The sequence below is a fragment of the Schistocerca gregaria genome, chromosome 4, assembly GCF_023897955.1.
Source record: "Schistocerca gregaria isolate iqSchGreg1 chromosome 4, iqSchGreg1.2, whole genome shotgun sequence".
Classification (NCBI taxonomy): Eukaryota; Metazoa; Arthropoda; class Insecta; order Orthoptera; family Acrididae; genus Schistocerca; species Schistocerca gregaria.
In genome coordinates, this window is record NC_064923.1 from 234334684 (window position 1) to 234353610 (window position 18927).

Genomic DNA, 18927 nt, shown 5'->3' on the forward strand with positions numbered 1-18927 from the left:
TTTCGGGACCTCGTACACATTGTCAAAACTGAAGAGTCACATCTTGGGACTTACAGAACCTCAGACTGTGAACTGCCTTGTTTTGATGCGACTACAAATAAAAAAAGTTTTGTTTGCGGCATTTATTTGCATGAAAATGATGTGCTAGCCTGCGATTTCTGTACTGGACTTTTATACGTATATAAAATAATTAGGCCAAAAAGTATGCTTAGAATGCACGTCTGGAGGTAAAAGATGTGGCAGATGCAAGCTGGTGCAAAAATTTATAGAAAACATGTTTGGAATCAGGGAAGGAAGTGTAAATAATTAGAATAATGTGTCTGAGCTGACCATCACCTGTAGTGCTCGCTGTAGGTAGATGTGAGCTGGATTTTCTGACTAGCTTTGACAGTAATCGTAACAATCAGACCAACATTCAACGATTTGGTAACTTCAGAGCTGTTAAAGAAATGTTTGTATGAGGAAACCCAGAATGTAAGTTAATCTTTCAATAATTCTGTGAGGTATCGTGTGCCTAGAATGTTCTTGCTGGCCTCATGACTCTAAAGACAACTGACGCCGTACAACTTTTCGATGGTGGGAACTATAAAAGACTTCTGGAAAAGGCAGAGGTGAGTTTAGGCCAGACTACAGCTACTGGACAGTGGGAATTGGATAAGCTTCATTTAGGTCAAGCAGAGTTTACTGTTCAGAAAGTGACACAAAGAAGCAAGATAGAAAAGAAGAAGGCAAGAACTCGGTGACTGTGACACCTACGACGACACAGATAATGGCCAGGACAACTGCAGTGAATGAATAAGTTCAGTATAAAAACTTGTAATCAGATAAAGGTTTGAACTTCAGATCCTCTCAACTACAGTTTTACTGTAAATGACACATTATCTAAAAAAAAAGTACTGGTAGTATAACCGTTAAATTTTCGCAACATGCCAACAAGACATACAACACATGTGGTTGTTCGCTGTTACGTTCATTTACTTACACAATTCTGCAAGAAAAGTTAAGAGTTAGCAGAAAATACCGTAACACAATTTCAATAATTCTAATTCAGAACATCAAGAAAAGCACATTAAATAATTATGGGAAACTGAAAGTTGGTGGCTTAAGAAATATCCCAGATAATGGGTCATAAATTCTGATATTTTAATATTGGGAGCGTACAGTGAAGCGACAAAATCGTGTGATAGCGACATGCACGTATATAGATGGTAGTAATATCGCGTACACAAGGTATAAAACGGCAGTGCATCGGCAGAGTTATCTGTTGCATTCAGGTGATCCATGTGAAAAGGTTTCCGGCATAATTATGGCACCATGACCGGTATTAACAGACTTTGAAGGCAGAATGCCAGTTGAAGCTTGACGTACGGAACATTTCATTTCGGAAATCGTTAGCGAAATCAATATTTCGAGATCCACAGTGTCAAGAACGTACCGAGAATGGCATGAGGCATTACCTCTAACCACGTACAACGCAGGCACCGACGAACGTCACTTAACGACCAACAGCAGCGGCGTTTACGTACAACTGTCAGTGCTAACAGACAAACAATTCTGCGTGAAATAACCTCAGAAATCAATGTGAGATGGACGATGAAGGTATCCGCTAGAACAGAGCAGAAAAATATTGCGTAAACGGGCTATGTTAGCAGACGACCGACGCTAGAGCCTTTGCTTGTAAGCACGATATCGCTTGCAGCGCCTCTAATGTGCTCATGGCCATTTTGGTTGGACACTAGACGACCGTAAAACTATGATCTGGTCAGTGAGTCACGCTTTCAGTTGGTAAGAGCTGATTGTAGAATCCGTGTGTGGTGCAGACCACACAAAGCCTTGGACCCAAGTTGTCAACAAGGTTTATGTATGTTTGCAGGTGGGAATATTCAACCGTCATTATGAAACCTTGCATAATTTGCTGCTAGTTTCGGTCAATGACATTATCAAACTTAGCTGGCATAAACGGCGGGAAAACTGTACCGTAATTTGAATAAAATAATTCTCACAGTAATAATTGTGTACGACAATTTTCGTCAGAGAGCTGCATCAAACCAGTCTCAGGACTGAAGACCACAACAACAACAATTTTCGTCAAGAAGCAAGTCCACACCGACGGCTAGTAACACACTACACAGTTCGAGAGTAGCGAATTGTGGAAAATAAATGACCGCTGTAGGTTTCACCATGAATTTTAACAGTTGTCAACAAGGCACTGTGCAAGCTGATGGTGTCTGTATAGTGGTCTGGGCTGAGTCCTCTGGTCCATCCGAACGATCATTGACTGGAAATTTCTATGTTTGGATACTTGGAGACCATCTGCAGCCATTCATGGACTTTATGTTAGAAAACAAAGACGGAATTCGTGTGGATGACGATTTACCTTGGGACTGAGTAGTAATTGTTCCCGACTGATTTGAAGAACGTTCTGGACAATTCGAGCGAATAATTTAGCTACCCAGTCGCTCGACATGAGTGCTATAGCCGGCCGCTGTGGTCGAGCGGTTATAGGCGCTCAGTCCGGAACCGCGGGGCAGTTACCGTGGCAGGTTCGAATCCTGCCTCGGGCATGGATGTGAGTGCTGCTCTTAGGTCAGTTCGGTTTATGTAGTTCTAAGTCAAGGGGACTGATGACCTCAGATGTTAAGTCCCATAGTGATTAGAGTCATTTGAACCATTTGAGTCCTGTAAAAAGTTTATAGGACACATTTGAGAGGCAACTTCGTGCACAAAATCCGGCACCGGCTATACGTCCGCAATTACGAACATCCATAGAGGTAGCGTGGCTCAGTATTTCTGCAGAGTACTTCTAAAGATTTGTTGAGTCCATGACACTTCGACGTGCTACGCTACTCCGGGCAAAAACTGGTGCGACACGATATTTGGAGGTATCCCATGACATTTGTCACCTCAGTGTAAGTGATACACTCTCCCCTAAAGCGTGGCTTTATTTATGTTATACAGCTGTTTCCCAGGAGACGCCCTAGAGTTACAGGTAAGGCGGAGGAGTGCCTTACCAGCAGGATGGGCGGAGGGGTCCTGGCGCCGGCCGCAGCAGCGCGGTGGACCGACGTCTGCGGCGGAAGCCCCACACCCGGAGCGACGCTGGTCCCCGACTGCAGACCAGCCGCCTGGCTCGGTGCGGGTTTGAAAGGCATCAGAATGGGCGCCGGTCTTTTCCTCTTGTACCTGACACAGAAAGCATGACAATCTTCATACAGTCGAAAGGGGTCACTCTGGTCCAAGACCAAAAAAAAGATTTAAATTTTTGTGATGAACAAACAAAATATATTGGTATTTTTGGATTCAAAGTATGTGTTATACCCTGTCTGAGGGTATTTGAATAATTTCCCAATAATTTAAAATTTTTACCATTTGCAACACGGTAGTTTTTTTACTTCTTAGATTTGGTGCGTGTTTTGTTTACCCCCAGACTTTTCATCGTGAACGAATTCAGTAACAAGATAAAAATAGAGTAAATGTCAAAATATCATCTTTCGTAATATGTTACCAATTTGTGATAACTGTTTTTCCTTATTCTGTTTTTCAGACAGTACATATTTAACTTTCTGTTAAGTTCACCTGAAAACTAGGACTCAAGTAGCGCCATCAAATCAAAGACATGTTTTTACTTCTAAATTAAAACAAAAATATTTTTAATAACAGTTTTGTATACGCTACTTTTGTGCAATATTATTATGGTTAAAAATGTTCAGATGTGTTTGAAATCTTATGGGACTTAACTGCTAAGATCATCAGTCCCTAAGCTTACACACTACTTAACCTAAATTATCCTAAGGACAAACACAGACACACATGCTCGGGGCAGAACTCGAACCTCCGCCGGGACCAGCCGGACAGTCCGTGACTGCAGCGCCCCAGACCTCTCGACTAATCGCGGGTAGCTGTTATGGTTATTATTGCTCCAGTTGGTGATAGCAGAATAACGAGGAACTACAAGAGAAAGTACAATGATTATATTGCTGAGACCTTGGAAGCTTGTTTGAAGGACATACGAAGTGGAGTAAGAACACAACGAAGTGCAAATCAGTGTTACAACGTACCCAGAAGCACAATAGTAAACAAGCTTAAAACCTTTGGGCTACCGGTACTGGTAGGCCTACCTGCAAAAAAACACGGCCATCCTTCAGTCTTCCTTCAAGAAGAAGAGCGAGCCTTTGAGGATCATTTTGACAAGTTAGCTACACTTGGATTTCATATCACTGATCTTCATTTAAGATGGTCCATAAAATACTGTCTTGACGAACGGGAGTGTACAGTAAAGACTTTTAAAAACAACTTTCCAGGTCCCGATTGGGCAGCGTCATTTATAAAACGCCACCTTAAGTTAGCGATGTGCACAGCCAACAACATTAAATGATGGTGTTGGTGGTGGTTAGTGTTTAACGTCCCGTCGACAACGAGGTCATTAGAGACGGAGCGCAAGCTCGGGTTAGGGAAGGATTGGGAAGGAAATCGGCAGTGCCCTTTCAAAGGAACCATCCCGGCATTTGCCTGAAACGATTTAGGGAAATCACGGAAAACCTAAATCAGGATGGCCGGAGACGCGATTGAACCGTCGTCCTCCTGAATGCGAGTGCAGTGTGCTAACCACTGCGCCACCTCGCTCGGTAACATTAAATGAGTAAGGGCTGCCATTGATGAATCTGTAGTCAGTGATTATTTTGACAACATATAAACTCTTCTTAGTAACGTTCCAGATGGGACGAACCTGTGAGATGACCCTGGAGCAAGCAAGATTTGTACGAATGAAAGAGGGCAGAGGTACGTTGCACACATAACGGAATCAACAAAGTCTTCTATTTCTTTAATGTTTTGTGGAAGTGCCTGTGGAGGGATATTACCACCCTACGTGGTATATACGTCTGAACACTTATGGTCTACAAGGACCGAATTTGGTCCTATGGAGTGCAGGTGCAACAAAACAAAAAAGTGGATGGTTTGATTCAAGGACATTCGAAGACTGATTTATGGCCATCCAGCTTCCTCGGTTGAAAAAGCTGTCTGGTGTCAAGTTTGTGGTTGGGGACAACTTAAGTTCCCATATAAACTTAGAAATTGTAAAAGATTGAGGTGATAACGTTGTGAAGTTTGTGTGTCTGCCACCGACCTCGACACATATCACCCAACCACTGGACGTCACCTGCTATGGTCTTATGAATAAGGAGTTGCGTAAGATTTTGACTTCGTGGAAGAAAAAAAAAAGGTGAATGACTGGCTTGCCCAAGGATCAGTTTCCTAAATTGCTAATAGAGCTGGTTGACTGATTGTATGTAAAGAAGAAGGAAAATATATATGGATTTAAAGAAAGAGGTATCATACCTTTGGACAGAAACAAAGTACTGGAGCGCTTGATTCAACATGGTAACTTCAATATCCCTCTGAAAAGTCTAATTGGAGAAATTTTCATGAAACACCTTGCAGAAAAAAAGGATATGACAAAAAGTACTAGTCCAAGTCAGAAAGTTAAGAAGTTGGATGTTGAGCTGGAAAAAGTTTTTGTACAAAGTTGTTTGAGGAGTCCTGCGAAAATGAAATGGACTTTGAACACGCATCAAATTCTACACCTAAGCCGAAAATAGAGGTGAGACGTATAAAGCAAGAACCAGCAAGCGAATCCGATAACTCTAGTGGTTACAGTCTTCATGATGGCAGTGCTACTGATTATGGCTCACTCAAAGTCAATCTGAAGATTTCGATGAAGAAGTTGGTACCATAGATCCTAGCAAGGAAACACCAGCGGCACCGGAACCTGAGTCATTAAAACGTAACTTGAAAGAAGCCGACTTTGTTATTGTCATGTATGATTAAAGCACTATCCCGGTTCGACAACAAAACTGCCTAATGGGAGAGAGTTACTTCTACAGTAGGCTGTATGGGCAAGACAAAAAAGTCCTGTATGTGAGCCGACAAAAAAGTATTCTTGTTTTTAGGGGACTAATGTGAGGAAAAAAATTAGAACTCCAGAACTCATCAAATTGGGACACTTCCCCAGCTGGCTAATTTTGAGTTGGTATAAGAAATTATCTCCCACCTTGCCGTTGGTGGGGAGGCTTGCGTGCCTCAGCGATACAGATGGCCGTACCGTAGGTGCAACGACAACGGAGGGGTATCTGTTGAGAGGCCAGAGAAACATGTGGTTCCCGAAGAGGGCCTGTGGGAATTAGTGAAGTTCGGCGGCAGGAGGAACAAGACTTTTGGTTAGGTGAATACAGGGTTATGAATACAAAATCAAATAGGGGTAATGCAGGAGTAGGTTTAATAACGAATAAAAAAATAGGAGTGCGGGTAAGCTACTACGAACAGCATAGTGAACGCATTACTGTGGCCAAGATAGACACAAAGCCCATGCCTACTACAGTAGTACAAGTTTATATGCCAAATAGCTCTGCAGATGACGAAGAAATTGAAGAAATGTATGATGAGATAAAAGAAATTATTCAGGTAGTGAAGGGAGACGAAAATTTAATAGTCATGGGTGACTGGAATTCGTCAGTAGGAAAAGGGAGAGAAGGAAACATAGTAGGTGATTATGGATTGGGGCTAAGAAATGAAAGAGGAAGCCGTCTGGTAGAATTTTGCACAGAGCATAACTTAATCATAGCTAACACTTGGTTTAAGAATCATCCTGGAGATACTAAAAGGTATCAGATAGATTATATAATGGTAAGACAGAGATTTAGCGACCAGGTTTAAAATTGTAAGACATTTCCAGGGGCAGATGTGGACTCTGACCACAATCTATTGGTTATGACTTGTAGATTGCAACTGAAGAAACAGCAAAAAGGTGGGAATTTAAGGACATGAGATCTGGATAAGCTGAAAGAACCAGAGGTTGTACAGACTTCCAAGGAGAGAATAATTGACAGAAATGGGGGAAAGAAACACAGTAGAAGAAGAATGGGTAGCTCTGAGTGATGAAGTAGTGAAGGCAGCAGATGATAAAGTAGGTAAAAAGACGAGGGCCGCTAGAAATCCTTGTGTAACAGAAGAAATATTGAATTTTATTGATGAAAGGAGAAAATATAAAAATGCAGTAAATGAAGCAGGCAAAAAGGAATACAAACGTCTCAAAAATGAGATCAACAGGAAGTGCAAAATGGCTAATCAGGGATGGCTAGAGGACAAATGTAAGGATGTAGAAGTTTATCTCACTAGGGGTAAGATAGATACTGCCTACAGGAAAATTAAAGAGACCTTTGGAGAGAAGAGAACCACGTGTATGAATATCAAAAGCTCAGATGGTAACCCAGTTCTAAGCAAAGAAGGGAAGGCAGAAAGGTGGAAGCAGTATATATAAGGTTTATACAAGGGCGATGTACTTCAGGACAATATTATGGAAATGGAAGAGGATGTAGATGAAGACGAAATGGGAGATAAGACACTGCGTGAAGAGTTTGACAGAGCACTGAAAAGCCTGAGTCGAAACAAGGCCCCCGGAGTAGACAACATTCCATTAGAATTACTGACGGCCTTGGGAGAGCCAGTCATAACAAAACTCTACCATCTGGTGAGCAAGATGTACGAGACAGGCAAAATACCCTCAGACTTCAAGAAGAATATAATAATTCCAATCCCAAAGAAAGCAGGTGCTGACAGATCTGAAAATTACCGAACTATCAGCTTAATAAGTCACAGCTGCAAAATATTAACGCGAATTCTTTACAGAAGAAAGGAAAAACTTGTAGATACGGACCTCGGAGAGGATCAGTTTGGATTGGGTAGAAATGTTGGAACACGCGAGGCAATACTGACCTTACGACTTATTTTAGAAGAAAGATTAAGAAAAGGCAAACCTACGTTTCTAGCATTTGTAGACTTAGAGAAAGCCTCTGACAATGTTGACTGGAATACTCTCTTTGAAATTCTGAATACAGGGTTATAAATATAAAATCAAATAGGGGTAATGCAGGAGTAGGTTTAATAACGAATAAAAAATTAGAAGTGCGGGTAAGCTACTATAAACAGGATAGTGAACGCATTACTGTGGCCAAGATAGACACAAAGCCCATGCCTACTACCGTAGTACAAGTTTATATGCCAAATAGCTCTGCAGGGGTAAAATACAGGGAGCGAAAGGCTATTTACAATTTGTACAGAAACCAGATGGCAGTCATAAGAGTCGAGGGGCATGAAAGGGAAGCAGTGGTTGAGAAAGGAGTGAGACAGGGTTGTAGCCTCTCCCCGATGTTATTCAATCTGTATATTGAGCAAGCAGTAAATGAAACAAAAGAAAAATTCGGCATAGGTATTAAAATTCATGGAGAAGAAGTAAAAACTTTGAGGTTCGCCGATGACATTGTAATTCTGTCAGAGAAACATCAACAAAAGCAAAATGAGGATAATGAAATGTAGTCAAATTAAATCGGGTGATGCTGAGGGAATTAGATTAGGAAATGAGACACTTAAAGTAGTAAAGGGGTTTTGCTATTTAGGAAGTAAAATAACTGATGATGGTCGAAGTAGAGAGGATATAAAATGTAGACTGGCAATGGCAAGGAAAGCGTTTCTGAAGAAGAGAAGTTTGTTAACATCGAATATAGATTTATGTATCAGGAAGTCGTTTCTGAAAGTCTTTGTTTGGAATGTAGCCATGTATGGAAGTGAAACATGGACGATAACTAGTTCGGACAAGAAGAGAATAGAAGCTTTGGAAATGTGGTGCTACAGAAGAATGCTGAAGATAAGGTGGATACATCACGTAATTAATGAGGAGGTATTGAATAGGATTGGAGAGAAGAGAAGTTTGTGGCACAACCTGACTATAAGAAAGGATCGGTTGGTAGGACATGTTTTGAGGCATCAAGGAATCACAAATTTAGCATTGGAGGGCAGCGTTGAGGGTAAAAATCGTAGAGGGAGACCAAGAGATGGATACACTAAGCAGATTCAGAAGGATCTAGGTTGCAGTAGTTAGTAGGAGGTAAAGAAGCTTGCTCAGGATAGAGTAGCATGGAGAGCTGCATCAAACCAGTCTCAGGACTGAAGACTACAACAACAACATAAGAAATTAGCATTTAAAAAGTCTGTAGAACAGAAATAGAGATTTTTCATGTTTTCCAAATTACATCTAAGATTTCGTTTTCTTCATAGGTATTTAAGTAAGTAATTAACATTTTTGGTAGAATATATTGTCATTTCATTACCTAATCGTTGTGTAAGGGGTTATGATAGTGATTTGCATTAAATTTGTGTTAAACACGGAGCAGAGGTTACTTAGTCCCAACTTTTAAAAAAAAGTGAAAAAATTAAAAAGGTAATTTCTTTAAAAAAATTTATACAGTTTTATTCTTTATTCTTTGTTAATCAGTTAAAACTCAATTTTGACGTAGAAAATCCACTTATTGTATTTTTTACTAATTAATATGCAAGTGAAAACAATAAAAACTGGTCCAAAGTAACACTGATCGACGGTAATGAAGTAATAATGTACCATAAATTCTTAATCTTGCTGTGAGTAATTGAGAAAAAAGTATGTTAGCAAGCAGCACAGAATTTGAGTAAATATAATGAGCAAATTCGGCGAGTGCGGTCTTGTATTACTACATTTACTTGCCACGCAATTGTTGGTTGTATTCTGTTGTAATCGTCACATCCGTTTTGATCTAACACGAAATTAGTTTTCATGTTTTCCCAAAAATGTCAACCTCTGATCTCATTTTGATCGTCTGCTGAGCGATGCGACGGCTTGGTTAGCAAATAGACTTTTATTCAACAGGGCAAGAAGGGCAAACCAGATGATAATTCACAAATGTATCTACACCAATGACTGTAATGCGCTTTAGGAAGAGGAGCTTCATGTTCTGGCACTACACAATAACCACTGGCTGCAGGGGACGTATTACGATGTCGGCTTAAACCATAGTCTGGCGATTCATATTATCATTTTTCGCGTGATCTCGAAAAATATCTTCTCGTTGTTGTCAATAGTACACGCTCGATTTCTTTCCTTTGCTTCGCCAGTCCTAGCATATGAGCTGCCTGTAACTACCTATTTAACACCAGTGTGCTATTCTGATAATTTTTCCTTTTTTTCTTATATTCCTTTTGTTCGCATTGTTCTCTTACCATCACCTTTTATCATCTGTTGTGTAATTAACGTGTGAATGTTTTAAAGTTCTATTTTCAATACCTTACGGCTGTGGCATCTTTGCGTGAGTGTATTCCAGAACATTACATTTATCACATCTTTAAAAATACTTTTTTATTCGAGATTTATTTCTTAAATTTGGTATCAGCGCCGAACACTATTACGTCAACGTTTTCAAAATCGTTCTTTACGTCTTGCTACCAGTCGTATGTAAATGAACCGAAATGATGAAAATAATATCAGCTGTGATATTTTATCACTAACAAGAACTTTTATTTTTGGGAGGTTATGCATAAGAAAAGAATTGTTTTGTTCTCGGAAGGTGATATCTCATGATGTGGCTATTGGAAATGCTAATAGTGACACCAGTTCGTAATGACACAATTACCTAAAAACAGAGAAACGCATTTAAAATATATTCACTTATTTTCGACTATCTGCAAACTTCAGTTCATAGCGGAGTTTGAGATATTTGAAAGTAGACGCCAGTATTCTGTGAATGTACCAAGTAACGCCATCTGTTGGAAACGTAAATAGCTATTTCCACAAATGTTGTCGTTTACCTGTAAGAAGATTCTCGCAAATGCTGGTGTTATTGTTCTTCTGATTAATTTTATCAAAAGGTTAATGACGCAGAAACCATTAAATTTCTAATGAAATCAAATGCATCATGAATCACAAGTTAACCTAGATATATGGGAGCTGCATTCTCTACGCAGAGATTTTATTTTTCTAATTGATTTGAATTCATTTACAGTCTGTGGCAGTTGGCTGTTGCGTGTTGTGTTCAGAATACAGCAGCAGCAAGTGTTAGTGACGATAAAGCAATGCACAACGGAAATTTACCTGGAACATGGCAATATAGGGGAATATTACAACAAGAGGAATGGCATTCTGGAATCAGTCATGTGACATTGCCACAAAATGAACGATGGAGGACATGAAGGTTATCTGCCACTAAAACACGAACGCGACGATAACAAGTGATGGTTATCTTGGTAAACTGCAGTTTCCCAAGAAATACGAAGCATTTTATTATCAATGTAGGCGATACCGTCCATTAAAATCATCCGTGTGCTACCCACTTTCACAAAACTTTTGGCACTGAGTCAATGAAAACGTACTGTTTTGCCATTGCAATAAACTGATAGAATGAAAACCTGCACAGTGTTCTTTGTACGAACATTGATCACGTTTAATTCATATTTGGTAGTTTAGCTGTATGTGTGCCTGTCGAGGGATAATTGTATGTACTAAGCCTATAAGTTACTGTGAAGTAAGAAGTGATTATATTCGTTTGGATACTTCCGCCAATACTATAAGGCTGTTGAAGTTGCATTTATTACTGAATTCAAAATTATTGGTATATAGGAAAGAAACATTTTTTTCTGTACTTCAAATTTAGTTATAGAACGGCGTTGGGTTATGCGATCCCGCCTGCGTCACATTTTTGAATAAATAGATACTACTTAATAATAAAACCCCAACAAATGCCCTATAAGATACATAGAATAACAACAAGACTTCTGTACATTGCTATTCATTCAGGTCGTTTGACCATTTTACGGGTCAGCTTGGAGTTTATCAGTACCATTTGCATATTTTTGCTTCTTTCCATGTTACCTAAAGCAATTTAAACGAAAACTGAAGATTTGTCTGCTTAAAACGTAAGGGCATAAGCGGAGAAGGAATATTAATGTTTATAACACCCCGTCGATAACGACGTTATTATTGAAAGGAACTAAGGGGACATAAATCTCCGAAACAAGATAAATTTCGAGCTCTATTGAGGAATAGCAGTCAGAAGAGATCAGTTCTCCTAGAACTGGTTTCTATTATGCGCACTCTATGAAAAGATTTTGTCAGTACGTGACATAATTCCTACTTTGACGTTCCTCAAAAGCAACCCAATACCGTGTATAAAAAGGCAACCATAATGGTTGAAAGAAAGCCGCTATACACATTGAGGTTTACGAATTTGATCAAGGACTAAAAAGAGCGGAGAGACTAGATATTATAAAATAACTATTAAATGATAACTGAATATAGTCACTACGAGCAGTTTACCGCATTAAATGGAAATTTATATTTACATGGAAAGTTTATGAGCAATGTTTCTATAATTAACTCGAAAACTCTGCAAATAAAATCTTTTGCGCCCTCACGTCGATTTGCAGTAGGGTTATTCGAACGTTATGAAGTACCACGAAGAAAAAGTTTTATTGAAATGTAGACATCACGGATACAGAAAATATTGTTCTTGCGAAGCACAACTAGTCCTTCATACTCATGAAGTAATGAGTGCCATCGACAGGGGATGTCAGATTGATTCCATATTTTTAGATTTACAGAAGGCTTTCGACACCGTTCCTCACAAGCGTCTTCTAACCAAACTGGGTGCCCATGGAATATGGCCTCAGTTGTGCGACTGGATTCGTGATTTCCTGTTAGAAACTTCGAAGTTCGTAGTAATAGACGGAACGTCTTCGAGTAAAACAGAAACAATATCCGGTTTTCCCAAAGGAAGTGTTATAGGTCCTCTATTGTTCCTGATCTAAGTCACACAAATCTGAATGCTGTAAATTCAACTAAATACTTAGGGATTACTATTACAAATAGCCTAAATTGGAACGATCACATAGATAATGTTGTGGGTAGAACCAACCAAAGATTGCGATTCATTGGCAGAACGCGTAGAAGGTGCAACAGGTGTACTAAAGAGACTGCGTACACCACGCTTGTCCACCCTATCCTGGAGTATTGCTGTGCGGTGTGGGATCCGCATCAGATGGAACTGACGGATGACGTCGAAAAAGTACAAAGAAGTGCAGCTTGCTTTGTATTATCGTGAAGTAGAGGAGATAGTGCCACAGACATAATACGTGAATTGGAGTGGCAGTCGTTAAAACAAAGGCGTTTTTCGTTGCGACGGAATCTTCTCATGAAATTTGAATCACCAATTTTCGCCTCCGATTGCCAAAAAGTTGTATTGGCACCCACCAAAATAGGGAGAAATGATCATCACGATAAAATACGAGAAATCAGGACTCACACAGAAAAATTGAAGTGCTCGTTTTCCTCGCGCGTCGTTCGAGAGTGGAACGGTAGAGAGACAGCTTGAAGGTGATTCATTGAAATCTCTGCAGGCACTTTATTGTGAATAGCAGAGTAATCACGTAGCTTTAAATGTAGATGTAGTTGTAGATGTAGACATTCCAAAAGAGATAAAAGTATCTGCATCTCCGATTTCGCATTTTGAAGATAAATATCACACACTGCTTATCTCACGCCTGTGATGAATTAAGAGACGTTACCGAATGTAGAATTATCATAGTCTCACTAAAACAGGCGAGGAAAATATTTCTTAGGTAAATGTATTAAGTCTCATAGATCAGACACGTGAGTTGTGCCAAAGTATAAGGGACAGTCAACTGAAAACGGAACACACACTACATGGGACCCTGGGATGGTTCCATTCAAAACTAATCTCCACACACTTTACGAAACTTATTCCGCTGGGAGACTAGACGATCAAGTCATGTTCCACAGAACGAGTCCGGCCGCTGACGGATAATCAGCCGCACCCACTCTTGCACTTCTACGTCCGACTGAAATCGATGCCCGTGCATGTCTTTTCTCAGATCGCTAAAGCCGTGAAAATCACACAGTGGGCAATTCGGGCTGCACGGAGGATGTTGTAGTGTTTCCTAACCTAATCGAAGAAGCGTAGCCCATGTTCGGTTGGCAGCTTGGGAGCAGGCGTTACCGTGATAACATTCCTGGGAGTTTTGATGTTACGGCGTGTCGCAGTTTCTGTGTCGTGTCCTCACAGCACTGCACATTGATTGTGGTTCCACACTCGAGGAACTCGACGAGCCGTGGTCCGCTGAAGTCGATGAAGTGGATGAACAAAGTCGTAATGACCTAATCCTAAATTCTGTGAAAAGCTACAAATTTCTTTGGCCGGGAGTGAGGGCGAGGAAATATGGGATATTTCCACTGTTGGCCGTCGTTTGCCCTTGGGCTCGAAATGGTAGCACCAACTCAAGTGGATTGCCGGGGTCCTACACGTCTTGCCTTGTCTCGCACTTTGACCTCCAACAAGCCAAGTCTCTATTGGTCATACTCGTTTCTGTCACTTAAATCCATTTCAGTAGCTATTTTTTTCTGCGCCTTCTGTTTGTCACTCTGTATTCAAATATATTCTTGGAGGTTCCACCATACATCGACACCTTCAGAGGTGATGGTCCAGACTGCTGTGCACACCGGTACCTCTAATACACTGTAGCACCTTCTATTGCATTGATACGTGCCTTTATTCATCGTGGCATAATATGCACTAGTTCATCAAGGCACTGTTGGTCCTAATTGTTCAACTTCTCAACGGCGATCTTGCGTAGATCCCCCATACTGATTGGTGGGTCACGTCGTCCATAAACAGCCTTTTTCAATCCATCCCAGGAATCTTCGATAGGGTTCATGTCTGGAGAACATGCTGGCCACTGTAGTCAAGCGATTTCGTTATCCTGACCGACCACAGAGGCCCAGCGGTTCTAGGCCCTTCGGTCCGGAACCGCGCTGCTGCTACGGTTGCAGAGACGAGTCCTACCACTGGCATGGATGTGTGTGATGTCCTTAGGTTAGTTAGGTTTAAGTAGTTCTAAGTTTATGGGGCTGATGACCTCAGCAGTTAAGTCCCATAGTGTTTAGAGCCATTTAAACCATTTGTCGTTATCCTGAAGGAAGCCATTCACAAGGTGTGCACCATGGGGCTGCGAATTGTCGTCCATTAAGACGAATGCCTCGCCAATATGTTGCCGGTGTCGTAGCAATATCAGTCGGAGGATGGCATTCACGTGTCGTACAACCGTTAGGGCGCCTTCCATGACCACCAGCGGTGTACGTTGTCCCCCTCATACTGCCACCTCAAAACAGCAGGGAAGCGTCCTAGCACGTCTCCGACTATTGTCTGTCTGAAGGCATACGAGTCACTCATCGGTGAAGAGAACGTTAAGCCAATCCTCAGAGGTCCATTCGGCATGTTGTTGGGCCCATCTGTACCGCAGTGCATGTTGTCGTGATTGCAAAGGAAGACCTCGCCATGCACGTCGAGAGTGAAGTTCCGCATCATGCAGCCTATTGCACACAGTTTGAGCCGTAACACGACACCCTGATGCAGCTCGAAAAGTATTATTCGACGTGGTAGCGTTTCTGTCAGGATTCCTCCGAGCCATAATCCATAGTTAGTGGTCATCCTATCCCGTAGTAGCCCTTGGGCGGCATGAGCAAGGCATGCCATCGGCAGCTCCTGTCTCTCTGTATCTTCTCCATGTCCGAACAACAACGCTGTGTTTCACTCCTAGTCGCCTGGACACTTCCCTTGTTGATGGCTGTTCCTGGCACAAGGTAACAATGCAGACTCTTTCGAACCGTGGTTTTGACCGTCTAGGCATGGTTGAACTGCAGACAACACGAGCTGTGTAACTCCTTCCTGGTGGAATGACTGGACCTGATCGGCTGTCGGACCCCCTCCGTCTAGTAGGCGATGCTCATGCATGGTTGTTTACATATTTGGGCGGGTTTAGTGACATATCTGAACAGTCAAAGGGACTGTATCTGTGATGCAATATCCATAGTCAACGACTATCTTCAAGAGTTCTGGGGACCGGGATGATGCAAATAATTTTTTGATGTGTGTAGTTCCGAAGCTTTGCACTCCAGGCGCTGTCCGCAGCTTACGACGAGAACTTGGAAGGAGGACTTGTAAGCAGAGCTGATAATTCAGAGGGCTTATGTCGAGGTTCCGATTTTACGCAGGCACCAACAATCCACATAAACCCCGTGACCCCTTACGAACCTTTATCCTTTATCATTAACCTTCGCAGGAATAATTTCCTAAATTTGCTTATTATAATCATTTGGCAAGCCGTATGTAGGCTATTGCCGATACGTTCTTTCTGGCAATTTTAATAATAAAGTTTTCCGTAGACCAAAAAGCCTTTCTTGCAGTTTCTGCCACTGGAATTTGTTGAGCGTCTCCGTAACTCTCTCGTGGCGACTAAAGATCCCGTGAGTAAATCTTCAAGTAAATGATGCCCGTGCCCGGGTTTTCGGGTTAGATTCCGGGTGGGGTCAGGAATTTTTCTCTGCCTCGTGATGACTGGGTGTTGTGTGTTGTCCTTAGGTGAGTTAGGTTTAAGTAGTTCTAAGTTCTAGGGGACTGATGACCATAGATGTTAAGTCCCATAGTGCACAGAGCCATTTGAACCATTTGGAAGTGAACTAGAACAGTAGGGATTTCGTTATGACCAAAAATAGTCATTGACCTTCTGTAGTTTGTGAACAGTATGTTCGCCTACACACTAAACCAGCGGAAAACGTTTCGTCTGTGTAATACAGTATAATAATTTTTTGATAGTCACTATATTTATATTCTGATAATTCCTATGTTTATTAGTTTTATCATTTTGTAAATTAGTACTTTTGGCTTATCAATACCTTACTTTTTGTTAATAAGTAATCGTTAACAAGTAATTTTTGTTTAATAGTAACTTATTACTTTATTATTTTAGCTCAGTATTTAGTTCAACAGCTGCAGTATTATCTACAGTGAAGAGTCAAAGAAACTGGTACACCTGCGTAATAGCGTGAAGTGCCACAATACGAAGTGTCAGACACTCAACTAATGAATGAAGTAGTGCTGAATTAAGACTACGAGCGGGTAGGGATCTCTTCTGAACAGCACCTTGCAAGGCATCCCATATTTGTTCCATGATGTTCATTTCTGGGGATTTTGGTGGCCAGCTGAAGTGTTTAAACTCAGTAGAGTGTACCAGAGTCACTCTGTAGCAATTCTGGACGTGTCGGGTGTCGCATTCTCCTGCTGAAATGGGCCAAGTCTGTCTATATGCACATTGGACATCAATGGATGCAGATGATCATACAGGATGGTTACATACGTGTCACGTGTCAGAGTCGTACCTAGATGTATCACTCCTACTGAACAGGCCCACTCACCATTAAAGAGCCTCCACCAGCTTGAACATTCCCCTGGTGACATGCAGGGTCCATGGATTCATGAGGTTGTCTCCATGCACGTACACATCCATCCGCTCGATACAATTTGAAACGAGACTCATCCGACCAGGCAACATGTTTCAAGACATCAACAGCCCTATGTCGGTGATGACGGGCCCAGCCGAGGAATTAAGCTTTGAGTCGTGCAGTCACAAATGGTACAAGAGTGGGCCTTCGGCTCCGAAAGTCCATATCGATAATGTCTTGTTGAATGGTTCGCATGCTGACACTTGTTAATGGCCCAGCACTGAAATCTGCAGAAATTTACGGAAGGGCTGCACTTCAGTTACGTTGAACTATTATTTTCCGTCGAAGTCGGTCCCGTTCTTGCAGGATTGTTTTCCAGCCAGGGATCTGATGTTTTACCGAATTCCTGATATTCACGGTACACGCGTGAAATGGTCGTACGGGTACGGGAAAATCCCCAGTTCATAGTTACCTCGGAGATGTTGCGTCCAATCGCTCGTGCGCAGGCTATAACACGTCATTCAGACTCACTTAAATCTTGATAACCTACCATTGTAACGACAGTAACCGATCTAACAACTGTGGCAGAGACTTGTTACGGGGCCGTTTTCGGCCTATTTACATGTGTCTGTATTTTAATATGCATGTCTGTACCAGTTTATTTGGCGCTTCAGTTTATATTATTGATTACCAACAAACAATATGTTGTTAAATTGATACTAATACAAGTGTCAGATAATACACTGATTAACCGAAGGAACAATACGTAATAGCACGTTGATCTCACCGGCTTGCGTCCGTGGCGCGATGCACGTTACGAGTGGCCGTTCACCTGAATATCGGCCTATACGGGCATGAACATCCACCTACTGTTACATAACAGTGCATCCAATGGGATGACACGTTTCCAGTGATCCGCGGTCGACTCTCAATGTTCTCGTGTTCACTGCAATCTTAAATGACGTCGCTGTGTCAGTGTGACAACATATATGTGCTTTCTTCTACGGAGCCTCATATTCAACAACATATGAAGAGAGATGTGCTCTGAAACAATTCTACCAAAGCCACCATAGTACTCTCTCGTCATGTCTCCCACAGATATCCTGTCCCGCTTAACAGAGCGGACAATACTACAACGATCACGTTACGTAGTAAGCCATGGGTGTCCCACTACTTGAGGTGTATTCATGGTTTCATCTTCTTCAACCACATTCCATACACGCTCACGACCGCAACATGCCAAAAGCAAAGCAGTTTCGTTTCCGAAGTACTCTTTCCCGATGGTTCTTAGTCAAAGCCGGTTATGACGAAGTTGTCGGATTTTAGCTGCAATCAGGCATTGAAATAAAATCAATGGTTACAAGGAAAAAATCTTATGGCCTGGGACTCGAACTCGTATTTTCCGCTTTACGCGAGCGGTCGTCATAACCGTTTCGGCTATCCGAGCACTCTTTGTTGTACAGTCTAAATTCCGAATCCGTCCCACACTAAACATGTAGGTACTGCCCCATGTTCGTTACCCTCACTGCTCGTAGTCTTCCGCAAGATGTCAGGCGAAGAGCACATCTGCTCTGAAAGATCATTAATTACCGTCGAGGCGCATTTATTTACAAGTGTGGTGTCTACTTTTTCTGACATTGCCGGAAGAACAGACACCACACAGGCAAAAAAAAAAAAAAAAAAGCGTAAGGTCCCTTATGTCAGAGGACTGCCCCATTTAGGTTCCGCGTCCTCGTTAGAGTAATTCCCCGTTTTTTTCTGCCTCGTTTCTAAGTTTT

General features: G+C 41.5%; 1 protein-coding gene across 1 annotated transcript in view; it reads right to left on the minus strand.

Moving 5' to 3' along the window:
* The window catches only part of LOC126267994 (uncharacterized), a 51146-nt gene that overhangs the window by 20585 nt on the left and 11634 nt on the right, over positions 1–18927 (minus strand). The window contains exon 3 of the mRNA XM_049973357.1: positions 3012–3183. Within this exon, the coding sequence (XP_049829314.1) occupies positions 3012–3183 (172 nt within the window). The remainder of the gene's footprint in view (positions 1–3011; positions 3184–18927) is intronic.